We start from the raw sequence: 23,075 nt of genomic DNA, 5'->3' as shown, positions 1-23,075 counted from the left end.
CTAACCGTATCTAAGAGGTTACCTAGGTCGATTTCGTCTACCTAATCTACATTGTTCCCGTACCACATGAACACCAGCATGAACAAGAGCGCCGTCGGCACTGCAATCGCCAGCAGCCGCATCTGTAGCACGATCATGAACTCAAAGAAGGCCAGCATCTCCTCGTTCTCGAGGCAGCGCGTCCACGCGCTCCGTCGCTCCTCGGGTACGGGGAAAAGGAGGTGTAGAGCCGGCCTTCCTCCATCGTGGCCATCCAGTCGTGCTCACGGCGGCGCGGGTGGTCCAGCCCGTTTCTCACGCAATACTCACAGTGCATCGAGAAGGGACTGAGGACGTCGCAAGTGCAGGAGCTCGAGTCCGAGTCACGCCGGGTATTGCTGTCCTCATTCTCGCCGCCGTTGGCGACTGCCGTCGTGTTTACATTATCAGCCGGTGACGTCGGTTCTAGTCGCGGCTGCACCTGCAGCACCCTCGACTGAGGCCGGTCGGGAATAACGATCGTCAACTTGCTCATCGTGGCGTGGTAATTCCGCTTGGAATGGTCGATTTGAGCAGCGGTGTGTACTCGAATGGAAGCGGATGGGCTACAGCGACGGCCATGATAGCAACCGGCCAAGGCGTGCTCTTTTAATACTTTGTCAATGCCGTGAACGCGAACCTTTGAAACGAAACAACGTCAGCAAAAACACAACAGCGACCTAGTGATACTCAGCTCTGATACTGGAGACAATTCCTTGTGACGGTATTATGCAATCAATCAATGACTTTGTTTCTGGTCATGGGCCCTGCTCGGGTTTTATGAGCAACAGGGATGTGTTGTGCCATTGTCCGATGTCTGGCTTTGCTCTTTGTTGGACATGGCCGGGACAATCGTGAAAGGAAATCTTTGTATGTTCCACATGGCTCTTGGGTTCGCACTTCAGAATGCTAGCTGTTTCTGAATGCCATCCGAAGAGCCTTTATCCAGTCAAAGGTAGCGGGGAATCCGATGCAGAAGAGCAAAGAATCACTGCCGTGTGCCTGTTTCTGTTTGGAACCTGAGATGCTGCTCATGCGAGTATTACCCATGCGTGTTATTGGATTAGAGGCAACCCGATACTTCCAGAACCGTTCTGACTTTATAGCATGATCCGGCCAATACATATATAGCCAGCGGGTTGAATCGCGCTGTCTGATGTCTCGAGACGATGAAGATCGTGGGATCTGTGATTGGTGGCTGAGGCTATGAGTGGTGGAATTAATAGCGATCCATGTCTACTAGGCGGCTGGGCTCCAAAGCGGCTAGTCCATGGTAAAAAGAAGAATAAGGAAAAAAGCATGGTGTGATTACCAATCCTGATCATTTCGTAGAAAGAGAAGGTAGGTACATGTAGAGATAGTGTCAGCAATTAGACCAAAGGCGTGCCCATAGAGCTGAAGCATTCCGAAATGCCCGTGCAGTCATTAGGCTTTGATCCACTACTAAGCATAAACTAGCATCAATACGCTATTGTATAGAAGGGATGCCATCCAATCTGTCTCGGCCTCGGACCCTGGCCTGGCTAGGCTTGCTCCCAATCGTCATAATCGCTGTTTACAAGCTCTTTTTCAATCGCGGAATCAGTAGCAGCAGCAGCAGCACCACCAGGCACCCCGACACGCACGACAAGACACCGGACATGGCGGGGCTACGCGGATTCGCGTTGAACCCGCGCGTGTTCAACGCCTCGCTCTACAAGTCCATCAACGACGTGTGGTTCGGCGGCCTGTCCGCCCAAGACGTCGGCAGCGCCGCACCCACCAAGGAAATGGCGATGCGCTGGTTCGGCGGGAGCCAAGACTTCGACGCGCAGTGCCGATCCGCGGGCGCCGAGGCCCTGGACTCGATCGGCCCCCACCGGCTGGCGCTGCCCGAGTTCACCACGGTCCAGGCGGATCGCGCCCACTACCCGAACATGGCGCGCCCCTTCGCCTCGCAGTACGGCGAGGAAGGCGGCGACGCGGGCAGGAACGCCCTGTCCATCGTGCTGCTCCTGGACCAGCTGTCGCGCAACGTCTACCGGCAGGACCAGGGCCTGGTCTACGGGCACTACGACCGGCTCGCGCGCGCGGTGTCGTGGAACGTCCGGGACCGGCAGGTGCTGGAGGGGCCCGGCTTCAGCGACGTCCAGCGGTTCTGGCTGTACATGCCGCTGATGCACTCGGAGGACCTGGCCGACCACGAGGAGTTCGACGGCTACATCCGCGGGAAGATCGCCCAGGCCGAGAAGGCGGGCGACGAGGCGGCCGCGGGGTCGCTGCGCAACAGTCTGGACTTCGGGGAGCGGCATATGAAGATCATCCGCAGGTTCGGGAGGTACCCGCACCGCAAAAAGTGGCTTGGTCGGGACACGACGGAGGAAGAGACAGCGTACTTGGAGGGCGGGGGCGAGACATTCGGGCCTGGTTAGATTCCTGTGAACTACTATGGAGGCTCTCATGTGAATTATACAATATCCAGTGGACCTAGAGTGTAGGCCTAGCTATTCGTTTTAGGCTCAAGGCGAATGATCCCATTCTGGCACATTTGGGCGGGACGTATATTGGCAGCTTAAAACAGACCGTTCTATGAAAGCGGTATATGAATCTCGCTTGTTACACATTGCAAGCTTCTCTCGTCTTCAATCTTAATCCTTGTTCTTCTTGGCCCGTCGGTCAGCCATAACTTGGAAGATACTGCCATCATACACTCGCCGGATATCCTCCTTCGTGATCTTGCCGTCCTCCGGCCAGAGCATCAGATACGTAGCGAGCCCTTTCGAGTATCAGTATAATCAGATCGATCGCATTGTCAACCGACATGAAGAAACAGGGTTCAGCCTTACATTCGAAGAAAGCGCCGAACCAACCGACGGGGTCCATGATGACCCTCTGGCCCTTCAGCACATTGGCGATATCCGAGATCGTCAGGTAGTCGCGCCCCTCGGCGTACTTGGCGAAGATGTCCTCGAACTTCTGCGGCACGAAGCGGCCCTCAGCGTCGTAGGTCTGCGTGTCGCTGCCGTGCTTGTCCTTGTGGATGCGCTCGAGATAGATGCGGAAGAAGGGATCCGGGAACCAGCTGCCGCCCGTCGGGTACGAGAAATTGCCGTGGATGATGAAGACCGACAGTAGGGACAGGATATATCCAAATCCGACGGCGCGGAAACCGCGGAACGTGTCAAGGGGCCAAATGACACCATCGCGGTCCTGATGGGGTTTCGCGTGTGTTAATTAGAGGTGTGGAAGTACGTGTAAATGGTGTCTACGTACGGAGTCAAAGAACTCGCAGTGTTGCTGAAGCACAGTCTTGTCACGATGCTTCTCGGACCATCCGCCCTCGGTGGTCCCGGCGGTTTCTCATAGGTTGCTGCGAGGTTGGCGCGCGCAGTCCCTGAGTAAGATGCAATGTTAGCAGTTGTCATGCTTTTTCTCTCTCCCAGCTAAGTTGGGTGTATACTAACCTGTGTGCGGTAGTCGCTCGTCGTCCTCTGGCTGCAAGAACGGTTTCCGTTGCACCGTGACGAGCACTTCAGGGATGGAGCCGACAACGGGCGGAGCGACGCCGTTGGTGATTGCGTACTTTGGTTGCTTCGCGTGCAAGTCTTCTGCCTCGGACGGCTCCAACTTCACCGCGTCGGCGTACGTTTCCATTATGCTCTCCATGTTGCTCAACGAATGTGATCTTAGGAAACGAATGGGTTTGGCTCGAGACGACTCAGGCTCGAAGGGTGAGAATTTCAAATTTGTACTCAAGAGTTCCCAAGGCAACGCAGAAACGGCTTCATGACGTCATACGAATCTCCCCGGAGATGCATGATTCCTACGGATATCCGGCAGAAGCTCTGTCACATGTAAATCTGCGTCGCTTATTATTCACGATATATCCAACACCGTTTATGAGAATCGACTGATCAGCCTCAGGGGAATCGTGGTGGGAAAGTTTGGTTTAGTGAATGCGCCTAGAGCCAATTGACGGCGGTGCTTCGAGTCTTCTCTAATACCTTAACTCGGGTAGAAATAACCAACATGGTGAGCGTCCTACAAAGCTTTTCGTTTCAATTGGATGTCTGTAGACCATATCGTATATAGGTTGGCTGTTAACGAGATCTGAATGTCAAGGAATGACACATATTAAGAACGACAAGCCGACGAAAGTCGCTGGGGAGGATGGTTGGTGTTCTGCATTTGAGGTTGCTCCCGTGTGCAGTTCTCGCTTGCTGGGGGCGGGGGAGTACGGGCCTTTATTATTTACCCGCGCTGGCGCAAGTGACTTTAGTGGAAGCAATCTACCATCGCGACACAGCTCCAGAGAGCCACTGGTTTCCTATTCTCACCATGGAAAGGTAAGTAGAATTATGACAATGTCAATTGGTCAATATGAATGCTTCAACCCAGGGGCAGTAGCATACGAACATTTGTTCAGACGGACCCCTTAGAGCTTCTGAAGCTATCCTAGCATACTACGTCATTCCTGGGACGACCCCCAGTTGCGGGTCAACGGCGTATCAAGGAATCCAGGAACAGCTTTCACGAATCACCTTATCCCAGAAGATCACCTACACCAGATAACAAGACGAGAAACCTGAATAGCCGACTCCCTGGTCCATCTTGATAATGAGTGGGTCAACCTATCTTTGGAATCGTGCCTGCGTGCAATACCCAGAAACTTGATTTCGGTAACATCCGCCGTCTACCCACCCGCATTGCCATCCAGAGTCTCGCATTGGACTGATGGCCCGGGGTCGTCTCCGGGTTACGTGTAGGCAAACTAGCCGTCGTGCCGATTACTTCTAACCTTAGAATAAACTGACTGACGGAATCGCCCGCCAACACAGCACCGCCAGCTGGGTCACCACCCCTCTGGCTAGGATGGATGCAGCAAGACCCTGATTTTGACCAGCTGAGCTGACGACTGTCCAAGTTTAGCTACGGCAGTATAGCCTCACTGCCATCATGCAGAATGCAGATCTCAAAGCATCCACCTCCGCGATACGATGCCGTAGGGGCTCTCTCCAGCTAAGAACAAGTCAATCCAGGTGGGTGCGCGATGACTTCACATCCCCTTGCCTGGGACGCGATGCGGGCTTGGCTGGTGTAAAGCCAAGTGTAAAGTGGTCGGGTTGCTGATGAAGTCATCCTACTCGTTCAGAAGTGACTACCATGAGAACGTGAGGATATAAGGGCCTTCATGTCCGCCTTCACCCTCTCATCTCAATTAATTCAGCATCACCATCCAAACTTACCATCATCTAATCACTGTATCAACAAATACTTCTACTTCGCCGCCTCTCCCCCGAGCCACCCATCACTTATAAACACATCAGTTCAAATCCACATTCAAAATGAACTCCTACGACAACAACAACAACTCCTCCTACGGCTCTTCTGGCCGCTCTGAATACGGCGCCTCTTCTGGCCGCAACGAGTACGGCTCCTCGGGCAACGGTGGCTCCTACGGAAACAACACATCCTCCTCATACGGAGGGGTGGCCCGGAGCGGGATTCGTACGGCGGCGGTAACTCCCGGCGCTCGGACAACGAGGACAGCGGCTATGGTGGCAACTCCAGCTCCTATGGCGGCGGCAACGACCGACGTGACAACGACTCGTATGGCACTGGCTCGTCCTCTCACGGCAACCGCAGTGGAGGCGGCTACAACAGCAGCTACGGCAACAACGATAGCTACGGCAGCAGCAACAACAACAATAACAACAGCCACGGCAATGGCGGTAGCAGCTATGACGACGACAACAGCCGCAAGAACGAGAGCTCTGGCGGCGGCGTTGGCGGCATGCTCGGGGGCATGCTCAGCGGCGGCAACGACAAGAAGAACAACAACAAGCAGGAGGATGAGACTTTCACTGATAAGGTGATTGACGGTGTCGCTACCTACGCCAAGAAGAAGTGGTAGAGTCACCTACTGCCTAGGTAGCTACCGATGTGCAGCACGATATGCTTGATTTATGACATGAAGGGGCGTTTACAAGCGGGATGTAATTGATAGCGAAATATCTTGTAATTAATACTCGAATTAATGATTCCAACCTCATTTTTCCATCGTCATTGAAAGCCAAGTTCCTATAACAAGCCCAACCCAGCGCCTTTTGCTTCCTCCATACCATCGTCATCATCAATCGTCGTCGTCGTCGCTGCTGTTGGCGTGCCTTCTGTGGTCGAGGTCCCCTTGGTCCTGGGTAAGCCTTCAGATATATGCGTTTTATCACTGGTCGTGACCGCATCACGCCCAGCAGCAACCATCCCCCTGGAGAGCCGCCAGTCGGCCGACCCGGATCCCCAGGGCATTGAAATGCAGTTGTGTTCAGTCGCTGTCTAGCGCGACAACCTCGAGGACGAACTGAGGCAGATCAACCCCCAATTAATGATATAAAGATCGCGAACGAGTATCTTCCTCTTTACTAGCGGTCGCCATAGACTCGCATGTATTTTCGAAGTCGGTTCATTTCTATTCCCAGGAGAATTCCGCAGGTTTTCGTAAACGCGGTCACACTTCTAGTTAGGTTGGCTGTATTTCTTGCTCAAATTTCTTGTTCAAATAAGCTCTACGACGAATGAGCACATTAAATTGCTTAAAAAGATTATATCGTTTTTGCTTGTTCATCATTGTTTCGTTTTATTATAGTAATTATTTACAGGCTTTCCAATATTTGCAAGAATTTTGGCCCTTTCCCTTACTGCATCAAGCCAAGCTCTCCCTTCAACGTTTGGACCAAGCCGATGCAAAGGGCGAGGAACCCAACAATGGTGGCAGCCACGAGGACCAAGAAGTTAAGGTACACGAGGCCCGTGACGATGCCGTCCCAGATGATCCGGATCACCACGCCCGTCCAAAATGCTTCCTCGCGGAGAAGCTCCTAGGTTCTCTCCATCTTCGAGCCCTGGCGGTACTTGCCGATCTTCTCGCCGACGTAGCGGAACGTCTTGCGGAAGCCGGCTGTGAGCGGTCCCTTGAGGCTCTGGGTGGTGCTGGGCCACTTGATCGTGTTGCGGATGACAGTTCGGACGATGGCACGGAGCTCCTCAGGGTCGCCTTGGGCGATGCGTTGCTCGAAGCCGCCGCCCTGCTGTCGCTTGAACGAGCCGGTGTCCTCGTTGGTGGACTCGTTCATCATCTTGTCGAAGTCAAGCTGGGGGATCTGGAACTTCTCCTGATACTTGAAGTACAGCTTCGAGCGGAACTCCTTGGGCAGACGGCGTACCATGTTGCCGCGCTTGACAGGGTTCATGTCCTGGCGGATCGGCATGACGCGATCCTTCTCGATACTGATCCAATCCAGTGTCTTGCAGGCAGGGTCATCAAACTCGGTGTTGGGGAGTGACTCAATCAGTGGAGCATACAGGCGGCGGAAGTTCTGCATATTGTGATCAACGATGTTGGCAACCTTGCGGGGATTCTCGGTCGGGAACGCCATGCGTGGATCACCCATATAGCTAATGCCAGCAATGGTAGCATACAACTCATGCTCAGTAAACTTCTCAGGTAACATAAGCAGAGCAGTTCGGACGGCACCCAAGAGATTGGTCTGGTTGGCCATGCGAACTTGGGGATCGTCACGTAGGATCTTGACGGGCTTGTGGAGGCGACCGGCCAGGTACAGCGTGTTCCAATCCCGAAGATCTTTCTTCAGCGTGTCCAGAGAAACCACTCCATACTTGATTAGAAGACCATCGACAGTGACGTGGGTGTTGAAGTAGACGCCAGCACCCATGCGATCTTGGACGAAGGAAACTGCACCAGATCCAAGAGACGCAAGTGACGAATAGTGGTCACGGTGTTGGTTCATGTTCAAGGAATGGAAGTGCTGGGTATGCGTGACACCGAAGATGAAGTCGATCATCTTCGGTTCGCAACCTTGAGCCTTCTGTACGGGCAAAGGCGCCTTGGGATGAACGGATTTCATCTGATCCTCGGTTACAGTGTCTTTACCTTTCTTAGACTGAGGAAAGACGCCGGAGCCATAGGCAAAGGCATAGCGGACGGGCGCTCGAAACTGCCACAAGACCTGTCGCAAGCACTCCTTGAACTCTCTCTCAATTACAATGTGCTGATTGACACCGAAGTTGGCATAGGGGAGGTCTGTAAACTTCTCAATGTCGAAGTTGCCGTCCTCTTCCCAATCGTATGCGGGCGGACCGGCAGACTCCTTGTAAGGCGGAGGGCTCGTATCCTGAGCAGCCGTAGCCTGAGGAGTAGCCTCTGCATTATCCACCTTTGTAGCATCCTCGGATGCTGCCTCCTTCTTTGCTGCCTCAGAACCAGCGTTCTTATTATTCTTGTCGGCCGAGGTACCATAAGTACGCAGAGAATTGAATCGGCGCAGGAATACGGGACGCTCCCGGGTAACAGCGGAGTGAATTGTGGGAGTTACCGGGAAAACATTGACTTGATGAGCCCGAATCGTGTTGGGGCGGATGGCAGCAGCAGCGGAGTAACGTGCAAGTGCTCGGCCGCAAGCCGGAAGGCTGGATTGAAGCATTGCCGGCGCCATATTTGCTGCAGGAAGGCCGGATTGCAGGTAACGGAAGGAAGCGGTCAAATCGTATGCGCTGAAGGAAAGGGCGTGAGCGTAGACCAGAGGCAACAGGCGTTGACGTCGAGGAAGGTACTTGGGGTGTTCGTAGAACGTTTGTGGAAAGAGGTGTTGACATTGGAGGAAAGCCGAAGTGCGCGCAGAACACCGGTGGAAAGAGACCAGGACGCGCGCAAAATCCGGAGGAACGAGGAGACTGCAATGAGGTAATCTAGCCGTATGGCAAAGAAATGTTTATGAAGTATTGCGGCGTGTGAAGGGAAGCCGCGGAGGTGGTCACGCCCGGTTAGATGGAAGTGAATGGGAGGTGAATGGCGTGCGATGTACTCCGTAGGTTGGGAGAAAATCAGTTTGATCTGCAGCAGGTGCCGCCCTAGTATTATTTTGGGGAATCAGCCATATGGCTCTATGCCTCGAGGTCGAGGTAACAAGATCGCGAGGGCTCGTCCGTACGTGCAGAACGGTGGGGGACACTCTTAATGATGTCGCCGGAGGAAGTGGTGAAGCAAATTCTAACATCTGACGATGCGCTGCACACACACTGATGACTGCACTAAATCCTCTAAGGCTCGGCGACCCTACCGGGGAGCTTGGGGTAGGGGGGCTTGGGGAGGGGGGTAGGTAGCTCGACAGCTACGTAGCCGTTTAAGCTTGATCCCCGGCCAGCAGCCAACCAGCGGCCCCAATGGCCATGCGACGGGGCGACAGCACCTGGGTCTAGCCCAATAACCTAGGGGCCCCACTGACAGCCAGGAACTCGGTGCATTGTGACGTGAGTCCCGTACAAGTGTAACAACCTGGGTTCAACAGTCGGACTTAAGGCACGCAGAGAGAGCTGGAGCATGAGATATGCTTCACCAAGCTTCACCTCTTCACTCACTGGTGCCAGACCATGGATCAACAAGTGAAGACAATACCCGCGCGCGCAGGTATGTACCTTGACACTGCCAGTCTGTACAGTGATGACCTGCCCAATTATCTTGGTGGCATCGACTGTCATGGTTCGTCCTGAAAATAGATCAGGTGTCCAGCCGATGGCGGACATGCAGGGAGCTGGACAAGATCGCTTGTGTGCATTCATTGTTCACCTCGATCACCTGCATTGACAAACATTCCAGGCGACTGTCGCGCGGCTTTTTAATCGAGTCGAGTCGCAAAAGCAAAGGGGCCGACGCATTCCTTCCTGCTCACTGGAGCATGAGCGCATCAGCTCTCCCTATCGTCCCCCGAATGCCAAACACTCGCTGGCGCGTGACGTGCTCTTGGATCTGGTTGTGGATTTATTATTGGAAGAGTGAAGGAGGCTCAGTACGATTCCCTATCAACCTACGGGCTACGGAAGAAACGCTAACACGCTAGCGCTGTCACGATAAGAAACCGCGGCCACGATAAGCCGATTACGGCTAGCGTTATCGCAATAGTCAATAAGCCAAAAATAAGCGGCTAAAGGCCAACGCCAACGCGATATCGATAAGAGGTACGATAAGAGGCCTTCGATGTCCGTGCGCCTCGGGCCCGCTACCGTCCTTTGTCCTTGCTTGAAATCCAGTCCAGACCAACGCATACCGCCAACAGCAGCAAGGAAGCGTGGAAACGGGTTTTGTTCATCAATCTCCTTGACTCCCTGCAGGTGGTAAAGTGGCGCCTGACCTCGCTGTTACAGCCACTCACAGGCCATCACCGGCGCTACACTTCCCTAAATAAACAAACATACACACATAGTCAGTGGCCGAGCAGCCAACCTTCAACATGACTGTTTCTACACCAAAATCTGCCCGGCTGGCGTCGAAGCGCAAACCAATGAGTGGCCAATTCCGTCACAGCGTGGGCGGAAATGCTCTGCCACGACCACAGACCTCCCTCCGAACATCAAGAGTATGTCTTTCCTGGCCTTTCTGTCCTCCTCGATTGCCCACCAAGGGGGCGCAATCTGCTGTTTTCGGTCGCGACACGGCTACTAACAAAGAACCTTCCACCAGGTTTCCAACTTCCGCGGATCTACATCGCAGCCCCAGTACGACATCATCACGGGCACCGACAATGCGACTAGCTCTCCGTTCGTCAAACCCAACGCCCGCCATGGCCAGGCGAATGGCGAGTCGGTGCGGGCCTCGTCGCGCGAAAGCTCCAAAGAGAACCTGGCTCCCCCCGACGCAGAGGAGTACGAGACACAGCGTAAAAGGATAGAGGAGCTCAAAGCTGAGTTGGCTGCTATGCACTACAAATGCGACAACTACGAGAAGGAAAAGGACATGGCCGCCTTGGAGCATGAGAAGGAAATACGCGAATGCCGCAGGAAGGCCGATGAAGACTACAGCAAGCGACAAGATGCCGAAGGAGAAAAAGGCGCAGTAGAGCGCCGGATCGAGTCTGTCATGTCCGAACTGGCGGAGCTGAAGGAGTCGGCGGAACGTGACGCCCGAGCACTTGAGAAGAAGGCGCGCGAATCAGAAGGCGAAGCCCGGCTTCTCCAGGAGCAGCTGGACGATTTATCAGCCGTCAAAGAAGAGTCAGACCGCATGAGCCAGAAGCGCATTTCCGACCTAGAGCTACAGGCCTCAAATCTACGCGAGTCGATGGAAGCTTACGAGAAAGAAAACCAGGCCCGGGATGAGTTGTTACAACAAGCTCAAGAGCAACTCGCCCAGAAGGATGAGGTCATTGGCGAACTCGAAGCAGATGTCCTACGTCTGAAGGCGCAAACTGGTGACGCCGACACGATCGCTGTAATCCGGCGCGAACTGTCTGACCACGTGCAGTACATCCGAACTTTGGAGTCTAAGAACACCAAGATGCACAGCGACCTAAGCCACTACAAACAGATTCACAAGGCGGTCGAAGTAGTGGAGGAGGAGAAGCGGTCGCTACAACGGAAGCTGGAGACCGCGGCTGGACTAGAAAGCGAGCTTGCCGAAGCCAGAATACAAAGGCAACGACTGGAAGATGAGCGCCTGGCTTGGACATTCTACCTACGAAATGCCAGTGACGACATGATGGAGTTTGATTCACCCGAAGACGTTGCCCGCGCACTTGTCGAGCAACGCTATACCACGGCATCTCTGACTCAGAAACTGGGCGAATTCCAGGAGCAGATCGGGGAAAGGGACGGAATCATCAGGTCTCTGGAGGCGGAAATGGGCACTTTGAAAACGCAAATCGAGAAGCTCAAGACCTCGCCATCTGCGCTGCCAGCCGACAAGACTCGTGCCAGGCTTGAGCGCCAGCGCGCCCTTGCGGCTAAAGAAGTCGAATACTTGCGTGCCCAGCTCAAGACGTTTGACGCCGAGGACGAGACATTTGAGCCGGAAAAGGTCGACCAAGTCAGGAACAACCGTGTCGCCGAGCTTGAGCAGTTGGTGGACAACTACAAATCTGATGTCAAGGCTCTTCATGAAGAGCTTTCTAGTGTGGAAGGTTCTGCCCCGGTGAAACCAAGCAATTGGTCGGTTCCAAGCGACCAAGGGAGGACGACGCTGTAGAATCTGAAACGATCTCTGAGCTTAACCGCAAGCGACAAGCATTGCTCAACCAAGTCGCGGAGAAGGACAGGACTCTGAACACACTCCAAGTCGACTACCAATCACTCCGAGAGCGCCTCGAGGCTGCCGAGAAGAAGAACAAGACACGGGTGCTGTCTCTTCGATCCAACCCCACGGCCGAGTGGGAAGCCATCAAGGTGGCCACCCTCACGGCGCTCAAGGAAGAGAACAAGCAACTCCTCACCCAGCTCCAGAAGGCCCACCGCAACCCGGCCTTCCCCGTGATCCCGGCCTCGCAGCTCGCGGCCGCGAAGCGCGAGGTCGAGGAGGCGCAGCGGGAGACGGCGTCGGCCAACAAGACGGCGCAGCGCCTGAAGCAGGTCTGGGGCGCCAAGTCCAACGAGTTCAAGGAGGCCATCTTCAGCACGCTGGGCTGGACCGTCACCTTCATCCCGAACGGCAAGATGCGCGTCGAGAGCGTCTTCAACCCGAGCCAGACCGACGAGCACGAGAACAGCATCGTGTTCGACGGCGAGCGCGGCACCATGAAGGTCAGCGGCGGGCCCCAGAGCGTTTTCGCCCGGAGCATCGCCGACCAGATCCAGTTCTGGGTCCGCGACAAAGGCTGCATCCCGGGCTTCCTTGCTGCCCTCACCCTGGAGTTTTACGAGGAGCACAACAAAGAGCAGAAGTAGATGTTGAAAGGGATCTTCTACTGTTTCAGAATATTGTGCGTGTAGGTAGCATATTTGCTTGATCAGGGGATGGATCACATGATACCTGGCTGGAGTTTAGGCGTTTGAGAAGGGCTACCAAGATTACATGTCCCCTTGCTGCTATAGCTTCATAATCTGAGCAACGATCATAATTGGCGTATACGAAGTTAGGACAGTGTCGCAGAGGCGTTGCAGACAATAATCACAAGTGAGACCTTATATGACACCAATACTTAATGATACAACTGCTGGGTTCTCTAAAGTGTTTTGTTTTATTCATGGGTGTTTGAAGGTGCGTGCGAAATGCCAACTCTGGCCCAACGCGCGCACTCAAACTGATGTATCTAAACCAGGCCATTCCAAGATGTCGCAAGGATGGGTATCTATGGTTCGTTCATGCGGTGTCAGCCTTGCCTCCACAGCAGGCGCTGCTGCCACCCTCATGCTTGTGCTCCTTCGTATCGATAGTTCCGCCGCCAACATTGACGACCGACTGCTTTCTCTCCGGGAGGCCGGATGCCAAGTTTGCAGCGGCGGGGCCAGTGGTATCCGGTGTCGGGGCGCTCTAGGCCTCGACGCCCTTCTTCAGCAGGCCGAGCAGGGCAGGGGGGTTGGCGCCGACGAGCTCCTCGGCCTTCTCGCCGTCCTTGAACAGCATGAAGGTGGGCATGGCACGGATGCCGAGCTCCTGGCTGACCTCGGGCAGCTCGTCGACGTCGATCTTGGCGAAGAAGACGTCCTTGAACTGCTCGTCATTGGAGTGGCTGAGTTTTGCGTTGCAATGGTTAGACTCTGTTTTCGCTTCGACAAGGGGTCTCGATGTCGCCGGGGGGTGTGAGTATGAGGAGGGAAGGGGCGAGGCAGGCAGAAAGACGTCTTTGAATTCTATCATTCAACCTGTCGTTTGCTCGCACAGGCGATATTGTATAGTTGGGGGGATGACGATGGGGGGACGACGATGGGGGGACGAGGGAACACTCACTTGACCAGCATGGGAGAGATAGCCTTGCAAGGACCGCACCAGGTGGCGAAGCAGTCAAGCAAGACGACCTTGTTGTTCTTGAGGGCGGCCTTCCAGTCCTCGGTGCTACATGTGAGGCATAATGTCAGTTCGATATTTCCCCATTTACATTTCTCAGAGTGATAAGAGGTCCAGCGTTCGGCGCACGTAGGCACACGTGAAGAAGTGGGGTGCAGGTGCAGCAATGAGTTTGCGCCTCCTCGGAAAGCTGCGGGACAAACATACGTGCTGATGTTATGGACAGTCATATTGGGCGACGTGTAGTGGAATTGGCGAATGTTCTGCTGGATAGTAGAAGTTCTAAAGATGCTGCGTCTCAGAAGAGAAGACTGGATGGTACTGCGGAGGAATGGTGTTGACATGGAGAATGGTGGGATGGTGGGAGAGGAGGGGTTTTGTGTTTTATATGGGGACGGGGATTCCGAAGCAAAGGAAGTTGAATGGGCAGTGTTTGGCTTATTCAGAAGCAGCAGAAAGAGTGAAGCTTCCTGATGAATTGCTGTTTCTAGCGGCTTTTCGCTTGGGTCTACAGGGACTTCTAGTGCATTCAGGCGGGCTAACAGGGCTAAAGGGTGTGGTACAGCGGTACTGTAAGTATAGCAGTATCAGTGTGTGTGTGTGTGTGTGTGTGTGTGTGCTTTGAAGTCAATAAAGAAAAAAGACGTGACGCAAAGGATGTCGTTGATTTGTCAAAGAGGCCAATCGAGAGTGCAGCAAACGATGACGCGATCGTCAGACCCCTGTATTGGTTCGGAGCTCCCTTGTCGGGTCTGTCCTAGCATGGCAACCTCGGGAGCAAAATTTGTCCTGTCTGGGTAATTGCTGATTACTGTGCAGTAAAACGAACGCACGTCACTTTTACCGCTTCTCAAGAGCGGTCGGGCGCGGATTCCGACTGCCGACCGACAGCCGCCTCGTTCCCAAATAAGAATATATTTGGAATCAGTTCGGATGGAAGTAGGGCATGGCCATGTCAAATATTTTGCTGATCTAAGCAACAGTATTACTTTATGAACCGTCTCGTAGCATCACCATAGATATCAATAATCAGATGATGAGGCTGCTTGCTACCCGGTTTTGAGCATGATCGAAGCCCAAAAAGACGGAAGAGGGTATCAAGTCTACAGGTATTCATCTATCGTATCTTCTATCACAGCAAACAACCGCCTCACTGGTCACCCAAGCCAGCATCATCTTCTTCATCCTCGAGTTTCACTTCAACGTCATCCACAACAGGAACCCGTCCCTTTCCCGGAACTGGCTTGGCCAGCACGACCGTCTCGATCCCGGCGGGGCTCATCTCTTCGGGGCCCATGGGGAGCGCCCTCGACGTCGATACTCATGTTCAGGAAGGTTTTGAGTATGACGGAGCTGCCGGCCTTGCTCATCACCTCGTTGGCGTGCTTGCACAACTCCGAACATACGCATTCGACGCAGCCGTGCTCGCAGTAGCAATGCTCGACTCTCTTGAGGGCCTGCACCAGCAGCAAGTCGATGAACTCGAAAGCCTTGGTGCTGATCCCCGACCCTCCTGCGCCGCCTTTGGCATCGTAGAAAGTGAGGCGAGCAGGCCGCTTCCTCTGTGTCTCCTTTTGCGCAAACTCCTTCAGTCCGATCTTGCATTCGGTCCGAACATCGCCGGGCATACTGATGACGAAGTTGGGCATCAGACTCATCACCGCATGCTCGGCCGCGTGGATGGAGCCAGCCACATTGAGTCGACGATCGACTAATATCTCGAGAGCCCGCTTGGGCACATCCAGCCACATGCCTTTGCTATGCCGGATGATGGGCGGGTTGTCCACCTGCACCGCATCGAGGATTCGGCGCTTCTTGTCTACCTTGAAATAGCCGAACACGTTCTGCGTGATCCGTATCGATCCGTGGAAAGCACGAGAGAGCGACCCGGGTATCTTGCGTATCAACTCGGTCTCGACCGGATCGATGTCGGTGAAATCACGCTGCTGCGTTGTCCAGTCCACTTTGACCTTTTCGACCTTCGCAATCATTTTATCCGGCTGAAAATCGCGCACCAGGTAAGAGTTTCCTTGATGAAGGAAGATGGCACCATCGTAGATAGTGAAGAAGGCTCGAGATGCTTCGAGTTCCTCGAGCACGATGTTTTTCCCATGAGAGATGTCGACAACCGCAAAATGGTCCTCTTCCGTGTCTCGAATGGCGACAAACTTGGAAGGCACGGGCCGAAAGCGGTCGTGGCAATGGTAGTATCCGAGCTCGTCCTTTATCAGGCGTTCCTCGGCGATCTTGGCCAGGTCTTTCGAGAAGTACTTAGCATCCTCGACTGGCCTGATAGGCATCTCGTACGCCGCGCATTGGATGTGGCCTTCTAACACAAGCATGTTCTCCAGGTCAACCTGCAACTCACTGTTGGGTTTGGTAAATAGTTCGTCGGGATTCTGCATATAGTGCTGATCTGTGGCGAAGCAGTCTCCCACAAGAACTGATAGTGAATCCTTGTTTCGCCGACCTGCGCGACCACTTTGCTGCCGGAGGTTGGCAATTGTGTAGGGGAAGCCCAGGGTTATCACGCAGTCCAGCGTACCAATATCTACACCTAGCTCCAGAGCAGTCGTGGCAACGATACCCATGAGCTTGCCCTCAAACATTTGGGCTTCAATCTGCCGCCTGTCCTGGGCAGTATAGCCTCCGCGATAACCCATGATTCGCGCCATGCACTCGGGCCGTCCTAGCGATTCGAGTTCCCATTTGGCCGCCGAGACGAGCACCTCACACTGCTTCCTCACGCGGCAAAATGCGATGACACGAACTCCACGCAAGATCAGTTGACAGAAAAGCCGTGCGCATTCCGCCATCGCGTCTCCGCGACCGCTTGACGGATCCCCCGGGTCTTTGTAGGGCGTGTTCCAGCAGAGGAACTCCTTACGACCTGAGGGTGATCCGTCAAAGTCTACAAGATGTACATTCTCGAGGCCGAAGATGGTCCGGAAATGGTCTTGCGGATTTGCGACCGTCGCCGAGCAAGATATAAATATGACCCGGCGATTGCCGACCGCAGCGCAGATGCGCCGTAGCCTCCTCATGATGAACGCCACGTGAGACCCCATGAGACCATTGTAATAATGCAGCTCATCGACGACAACGTATCTCAGATTCTGGAGAAACGTCCGCCATTTATCTTCTTGGGGAAGTATCGTGATGTGCAGCATGTCTGGATTGGTGAATATAATACGGGCTTCATCTCGGATTTGGTTCCGGTCTTGCATCGGGGTGTCGCCGTCAAATGTCTCAACGAGCACTTGCTCTAACCCATCCATATAAGATAGCATGTCCTTCAGGCTGCGCTTCTGATCCTGAGCTAGTGCTTTGGTAGGAAAGATGTACATGGCTCTGGCGTTGTGGTCTTTCTCCAGTGCATGGATTACCGGGAGCTGGTAGATGAGAGACTTGCCCGAGCTCGTTGAAGTCGAGACGACAACATGATGCCCGTTCTCCAAGGCATTTATAGCCTCGGTTTGGTGCGCGTAGAACTGTGTGATACCCTTTGCATTGAATAGTGCGTTGACCATAGCTTGGCTGAGAAGGAAGTCCAGCTCGCCATAGACGGCTTCCTGGGGCTCAAAGACGCGATGGCCGTCAGGCACAATCTGATTCACGTACCAAGAGCTTTGCTTGAGTTCTTGAACGATCTCCGGGATGCTCTTTCTCTCCTTAGGGATCTCTTTGGGTACTGTGTCCATCTCGGGCTTCGGGGCAGGTGTAGTGTGTTCCGACTCTGTGGGAACGGGCATGTGTGCTTCTGCTTCCTGGCGTATCATCACTTCGGGGTCAAGCTTCTCTTCAACACACCGATTGATATATGCGCTGGCGGCGTTGGCGAACTTCTGGTTGCGCTTCTCGATCAACGACGTCATTTGCTTCTGGCTGAACACGGGCATCTTGAGATCCTCATCCCGAAGCCGCCTATTGGGGTTCGTAGGCTCCCCCGTCTTGCGATTCTGCACCTGCCGCTTGAGGTCGCCGTCAATGAACTCGAAGTAGAGGATCTCTTTCCCACTAAGGGGCGCCTCATCCGGGTGATGCTGGCCAAGCTCGTCCATGCCCGTGAGCCCGCCCACAGAGGCATCGGGCGCAGGCCCTTGCGTCCGGATGTTCATCCTGGACCGGCCTGATTTGAACGTCGTGTCCCGCTCGGCGCCCTTGATGTCGGTCTGCAGCATGACCTCGTCGACGTAGGTGAAGTTCACGCCTCCGGGGCGCAAGGCGGCTACCGCGGCGACATCCTCGATCTTGAGCTCCTTCTGGGTGTGGGATTCCACCGCCGACTTGATCGTGTCAAACGTGGTCGCTAGATGCTTACGGGTGGAGCAGAAGGTGAACACCAGGTTGAGCGCCCGGTGCGTCTTGCCCAACTCCTTGAAGAGAGGCGGCCATTCGATGACGCATTTGACATGGGAACTCTTCTTGGGCGCGGGAGCCTTCTTATTCTTCTTCAATGCTGCGCTGCCATCTGCCGCTTCTGTAGGCTTTTTGGTGGTCTCGGCATCACTGACGCCACTGGCACCACCGCCTACACCTGCGACAGAGCCATCCTTGGCGTTTTCAGCTTCGGGCGATTCCGTGTCGTTTTCCGTGCGCTTCCTCTTCCGCCGAATGGGCCTATTTGATACTGTGACCGCCCGGAGAGTCGACATTTTCCTTCCTCAACCGTACCCTAGATGCATTTGGAGAAAGTAGGGTTTCTTGTTCTGGGCAGCTTGCATCGACGCGAGACAATGATGGGATTGACGTCAAAGACAATGGTGGCGCGGCAATAGCACACGCTATCACGTGACGCCCATAAATGGGTACGTAGCCCGGCTTGATATCATCAGCAACGTTTCCCATCATGGTCGACACATAATGATTTAGTTTGAATGTAAACAACCAGATACTTACTGTAAACTTGGTAATTGAAAACATGGACCGATACACCATGCTCTACTAACAGTGGCGGAAGTCCAGTTGCTCCGAGAATCGACAGGTTCGGTTAATTCCAAATTCGACGTTGAAACATGGCCAGCCACATGCGATAACCATTGTTGGTTGCGGCGTCTTGCGAGACTTGCAGCGACTGCGCAGGAGTGTCAGCACTAATAAATGCTTGCTTCGCAATCAACAAACGCCTGTAGACGAGCTGGGCAGTGTAAGCACTCCCTTGTTCGTATATCTACGAAACACCCCCACCTCAACCTCAGTTGACATATCCTACCCCTTTTATGCTCTCTTCGACGCATATCCTGACCACATCTCATTCGGGCAACTAAGTACAGTTACGATGCACCTCATTCTCACTGGTGCCACGGGGCTCATCGGCTCGAGTGCCCTCGATGCCATGCTCCGGATGAGCAGCGTGACCAAGATCAGCATCCTGAGCCGGCGCCCCGTGCAGATGGTCCAAGACCGTCCCGACCCGCGGGTGAACGTCATCATCCACAAGGACTTCGGGACGTACGACGACGAGGTGCTGGCTCAGCTAAAGGGAGCAGCAGGCTGTGTTTGGGCCATCGGTGTGGCACAGTCGCAGGTTTCGAGGACGTTAGTTGGCTCCAACCCGTCTCCTCCTCTCACCCCCTTGCCTGAAGATACTTTACCCCGCATAACACGAGAGACACGAAGAGCTCGGAACTGATTATGCACCTCAGCGAATATGTCCAGATCACCAAGGCATATGCCGAAGCAGCCGCCAAGGCTTTCTCGTCGCTTCCGGGGCCCGAGCCCGATGCTGCTACTGCTACGTCAGGGGAGGGTGCGTCAACGACACCAGCACCACCATTTCGGTTCGTGTACGTAGCCGGCGGTGACACGACGACGAAGCCGGGGCTTCTGACGGCATTCCAAGCGCGCATCAAGGGGGAGACGGAGCTGTCGCTGGGAAGCCTCTGCAGGTCCAGTCCGAACAACCAACTCAGGGGGTACTCGGTCCGCATCTTCTACCCCGACATGGCGGGCCACGACGCCATCAAGCCCTATGTCGCGCCGCGGCCCCTGGTGCACAACGTCGCCGAGGTGTTCTTGGACGCGCCCATCCGCCGCTTCGCCAAGAACCTCTGGGCGCCCACCGAGAAGATGGGCGAGTTCCTGGCCGAGGTGGCCATGGGCCGCCACGACGACATCGCTGCGGCAGATGGACAAGAGAAGGTGGATGGCATGACCATCATCTCGAATGCAGATCTCAGAAGATTCAAGGGGTACTAGTGGGCACTACACCGTTCGTTCTATTTTTTTGGCTCTCTTTTAGCTCCGGTCGAACAGGTAGCAGATTGTTTCATGCCATTAACGGCGGTACAGATATTTAAGGTAATATAATACAATTTACAGATGAAGACCAAATGTGTTCCCCCGGAAGACCATTTAAAAAACATCATCCCTTATCATTTTCGCTCATCAGATCAAGTAACCACCCTTATTGCGCAAGGCTATCGCAGGGGATGTCAGATGGCACCCCAGTGGGAGTGATAACATAGTCGTGATACCATGACACCTGATGTTGCGGATGAGGCGTCAAGTTGGGCAGCATCCCGCCCGCCTGGGACGTCTTGAGAATGGTGTATTGCGTCTGGTAGCTGAATCCGTTTTGTTAGTAACTAGGGGGTCCCTATCCATGTAGCTACAACGGCGCCCAGCCAGCTTCACGTACTAGATTTGCGAGCAGTTTCCTGCTTTGAAGTTGTTCTCGATACGGCCCCGGACCTCATATACGGTCGAGTCCGCGGTGTCCTCTGCAACGAAAGTGGTGTTGGGGAAGTGCTTTAATAAGTAGTTCGCGGCAGGTCAGCGTCTCATCATAGATACCAGCGCAACATCGATACGCGAGAAATGAAAAGGAAGCGTACTGTGAGCGTCATACGGCCGTCTGGCGGTAAAAACCCCTGCTTGCATTTAAGAATGGCAGCTGGGCCAACGCAGTCCTTGGTCAGTGTCGTCTGTCGGCCAGTCGACGTGAAGTAGTCCGTGAAGGAATCAGTAGCGGTGGCATTATCTGCCTGCCCCACGAGCCTATTATGAGTCCCATTAGTTGCACGATACTGGAGAGGGGGAAATAGGTCACGACACATACGCTTTCAAGAACTCACGAAACTCGGCCGGCACGTCGGGCTGGGGGTTGTAGTTGATTATGTTGACGGCCGCGGCCATCTCGGCGGCCAGGCCCAAAGAAAGGAATTGTGGGAACTGCATCGTGACTATCAACAAATGTATAAATCAACTGTAGGTGAGCGAAAAGTAACGCAGATAGCCGGTATGCTACTACGGGGAGTGATATATCGGGTTATCTTATATAAGATGCCGTTTGTCGATGTTACCCCATGCTGGAGGAAAAGGGGTTATGCCCGCATGATTGAAGATGGGGGCCAGAACTCTCCGGGGTAAACGAAAAACTTTGAACGCCATATAACATTCGATAAAATGCCCTAAATAGAACGTTACACTGCCTCCTGGATAGATTGAAGTGCCACAAAAATCCTAGTAGAGTGGCTTGGCAGTGAAGGCGGGAGAAACCGCACACCTTAGCGTTCAGGGGCTATCCTAGTCCAGCCTCGATCAAGATGTTGACGGGGTTACCGGATCCGCTCAGCCTCGAGCGTCTCCTAAAGTCCTTACATTTAATTACATAGAGTTTGTCTTTGGCAGATGCCTAAACAGGGATTAATAATTATACAGGAATACTGGGGTTAAACAGTAAAACTTTATTCGGCTCCACACCGACTATATTGAAGGAGAAGTACCGGAGGTAGGGGCCGCAAGGTTCGCCAAGCTTTCCCTTTTGCGCCCAGCATGGCGAACCTGGTAGATCCCGTGGCTGAGTTCGACGACGAGAAAAGCTCCGGGATGGTCACTCCGGTAAGCGTAATGTAAGCAGTCATACTTAACGACAGAGCTCTGGGTATCTCTATGCCAATCGGGTTTTGATCACTTGCAACACTTCACTCACTTGTTCTACGCTTGAGGCCCCCATATTTCCCTTGACCCATTCACTCGTTACTACCAAGTCACTCTTTATCATATCGGCAAAGCTTCGCAAACCTCCAAGATGAAGTTTTCAGCACCCCTTCTGGCCATTATCAGCCTCGCTTCCGCCTCCCCCGTGGACATGAGCCCATACAAGCCCGAATCTAATGTTGACGCGGCGTTTGCCCCATTTGTTGAAGAGTATGGCTGCCCCAACCATTCTAGAGCGAGTACTACCGAGGATTGACGGACCGTTGTAAGGTACTACCGCATCTCTGAGGACAAGACGGCCACCACCTCTTTCACGAACTTCTGGCCCGCTGACGGTTCGCTTGTTGCCGCCGGCAAGACCTTCAAGGGGCTACTTCGATCCTTGCGGTCAAGCAAAACCTTTTGCCCCCCGACGGCAACAAGGCATGGTGGCACCTGATTGAGGGCGCCAACGTGGTCAGCGAGGATTCCAAGACGAAGACGATCAATGCCAAGATCGTCATCCAGACCACCTACACCCCAGGGAACTGTTCCCAAGCCCAGTACGCCATGAGCTCTCCCCTTTCCATCTGGCTGATACGATATGGCCTCCTCAGAAAGACGTCACTAACTAGTCGACAGCGGCAATGCAGCTTTTACTGTAGCCAAGGGCGCCGATGGGATACCGAATTGGACAGCACACACAGGAAACCTGCTGGTATATAACTTGACTGTCAACACAATCCAGACGCCTACAGACGAGGCGTGTACAGCTACATGATAAGAAATGGTCTCAGGAGGGCGGACGCGTATCAATAGTCACTATTCTCTGTGTATTTATCTTATCAGACGGAAAATGGAGAAGAGTATGAAGGCTTGTGTAACGTGCTATTCTTTTGAAGTTGGAAGTATTCCAAACATGAGCATACATGGACCTATCTAATCTCTCAGCGTCAAGAACACCTCAATCCTTTATCTTATCTGCACCCTTTGTTTCTGATCGAGCCCCCTGTAACACCGGTAGTCCTAGGTTAGGACGTCCCGATGGACATGGGATAGCCCCGCATTTCCGACCGATATAATAGGCGTCGGTAGTTGTCAGGCGTGGGTGCAGGGGTCCGGTAATCTGGGGGTATCGGGGCCCCTCCGATGAGGATCGGCCCTGTCACTCCGGTCCTATCACCAGTACGTCAGACAAGACCAGATATGGTTGTGCTTTGCTTTGATTAGCCCTGCGTTTCTGCCTGCCCAATTGGCAACACATTTGACGCATTTGGGGAACTCATCGCCCCCATCGGCTCTAGACTGTATCTTCGCTAAACGATTAGGTGCGGCATCCATAAGCGCATGGCAGGGCTGTCATAAGATAGAT

At 53.9% G+C, this 23,075-nt stretch overlaps 11 protein-coding genes across 11 annotated transcripts; 5 read left to right on the top strand and 6 right to left on the bottom strand.

Moving 5' to 3' along the window:
- Nucleotides 1-41: 41 nt before the first annotated feature.
- PG994_012934 (uncharacterized protein) lies at nt 42-514 on the bottom strand (the record flags this gene model as incomplete). Its single annotated transcript, XM_066864343.1, has 2 exons — nt 42-262; nt 328-514. The coding sequence occupies 2 exons, from the start codon at nt 512-514 to the stop codon at nt 42-44; spliced, it is 408 nt and encodes a 135-aa protein (XP_066709304.1).
- A 988-nt stretch (nt 515-1,502) lies between these two features.
- PG994_012933 (uncharacterized protein) lies at nt 1,503-2,429 on the top strand (the record flags this gene model as incomplete). Its single annotated transcript, XM_066864342.1, has 1 exon — nt 1,503-2,429. One exon carries the CDS (start codon nt 1,503-1,505, stop codon nt 2,427-2,429), a length of 927 nt encoding a protein of 308 aa, XP_066709303.1.
- A 216-nt stretch (nt 2,430-2,645) lies between these two features.
- Nucleotides 2,646-3,663, bottom strand: PG994_012932 (uncharacterized protein; the record flags this gene model as incomplete). The annotated part of the gene is made up of 4 exons (XM_066864341.1): nt 2,646-2,773; nt 2,844-3,207; nt 3,271-3,356; nt 3,462-3,663. The coding sequence occupies 4 exons, from the start codon at nt 3,661-3,663 to the stop codon at nt 2,646-2,648; spliced, it is 780 nt and encodes a 259-aa protein (XP_066709302.1).
- Nucleotides 3,664-5,342: 1,679 nt separating this feature from the next.
- On the top strand, nt 5,343-5,911 carry PG994_012931 (uncharacterized protein; the record flags this gene model as incomplete). Its single annotated transcript, XM_066864340.1, has 2 exons — nt 5,343-5,425; nt 5,485-5,911. 2 exons carry the CDS (start codon nt 5,343-5,345, stop codon nt 5,909-5,911), a joined length of 510 nt encoding a protein of 169 aa, XP_066709301.1.
- A 961-nt stretch (nt 5,912-6,872) lies between these two features.
- Nucleotides 6,873-8,507, bottom strand: PG994_012930 (uncharacterized protein; the record flags this gene model as incomplete). The annotated part of the gene is made up of 1 exon (XM_066864339.1): nt 6,873-8,507. The coding sequence occupies one exon, from the start codon at nt 8,505-8,507 to the stop codon at nt 6,873-6,875; it is 1,635 nt and encodes a 544-aa protein (XP_066709300.1).
- A 1,791-nt stretch (nt 8,508-10,298) lies between these two features.
- PG994_012929 (uncharacterized protein) lies at nt 10,299-12,723 on the top strand (the record flags this gene model as incomplete). Its single annotated transcript, XM_066864338.1, is given in 3 exon segments — nt 10,299-10,424; nt 10,529-11,974; nt 11,986-12,723. The coding sequence occupies 3 exon segments, from the start codon at nt 10,299-10,301 to the stop codon at nt 12,721-12,723; spliced, it is 2,310 nt and encodes a 769-aa protein (XP_066709299.1).
- Nucleotides 12,724-13,309: 586 nt separating this feature from the next.
- On the bottom strand, nt 13,310-14,127 carry PG994_012928 (Thioredoxin; the record flags this gene model as incomplete). The annotated part of the gene is made up of 3 exons (XM_066864337.1): nt 13,310-13,508; nt 13,727-13,831; nt 13,991-14,127. 3 exons carry the CDS (start codon nt 14,125-14,127, stop codon nt 13,310-13,312), a joined length of 441 nt encoding a protein of 146 aa, XP_066709298.1.
- An 806-nt stretch (nt 14,128-14,933) lies between these two features.
- PG994_012927 (DEAD/DEAH box) lies at nt 14,934-18,438 on the bottom strand (the record flags this gene model as incomplete). Its single annotated transcript, XM_066864336.1, has 2 exons — nt 14,934-15,067; nt 15,105-18,438. 2 exons carry the CDS (start codon nt 18,436-18,438, stop codon nt 14,934-14,936), a joined length of 3,468 nt encoding a protein of 1,155 aa, XP_066709297.1.
- Nucleotides 18,439-19,061: 623 nt separating this feature from the next.
- Nucleotides 19,062-19,981, top strand: PG994_012926 (Botcinic acid biosynthesis cluster B protein 16; the record flags this gene model as incomplete). The annotated part of the gene is made up of 2 exons (XM_066864335.1): nt 19,062-19,321; nt 19,429-19,981. The coding sequence occupies 2 exons, from the start codon at nt 19,062-19,064 to the stop codon at nt 19,979-19,981; spliced, it is 813 nt and encodes a 270-aa protein (XP_066709296.1).
- Nucleotides 19,982-20,189: 208 nt separating this feature from the next.
- Nucleotides 20,190-20,962, bottom strand: PG994_012925 (uncharacterized protein; the record flags this gene model as incomplete). Its single annotated transcript, XM_066864334.1, has 4 exons — nt 20,190-20,349; nt 20,424-20,533; nt 20,620-20,782; nt 20,844-20,962. The coding sequence occupies 4 exons, from the start codon at nt 20,960-20,962 to the stop codon at nt 20,190-20,192; spliced, it is 552 nt and encodes a 183-aa protein (XP_066709295.1).
- An 853-nt stretch (nt 20,963-21,815) lies between these two features.
- On the top strand, nt 21,816-22,484 carry PG994_012924 (uncharacterized protein; the record flags this gene model as incomplete). Its single annotated transcript, XM_066864333.1, has 3 exons — nt 21,816-21,963; nt 22,083-22,266; nt 22,346-22,484. The coding sequence occupies 3 exons, from the start codon at nt 21,816-21,818 to the stop codon at nt 22,482-22,484; spliced, it is 471 nt and encodes a 156-aa protein (XP_066709294.1).
- Nucleotides 22,485-23,075: the final 591 nt, after the last annotated feature.

Source organism: Apiospora phragmitis, assembly GCF_038363925.1.
Source record: "Apiospora phragmitis strain CBS 135458 chromosome Unknown utg000011l:1.0-3236445.0:1.0-3240683.0, whole genome shotgun sequence".
Taxonomy (NCBI): domain Eukaryota; kingdom Fungi; phylum Ascomycota; class Sordariomycetes; order Amphisphaeriales; family Apiosporaceae; genus Apiospora; species Apiospora phragmitis.
Note: the sequence above shows the minus strand (reverse complement) of the source record. Positions and strands in the feature narration are given on the sequence as shown.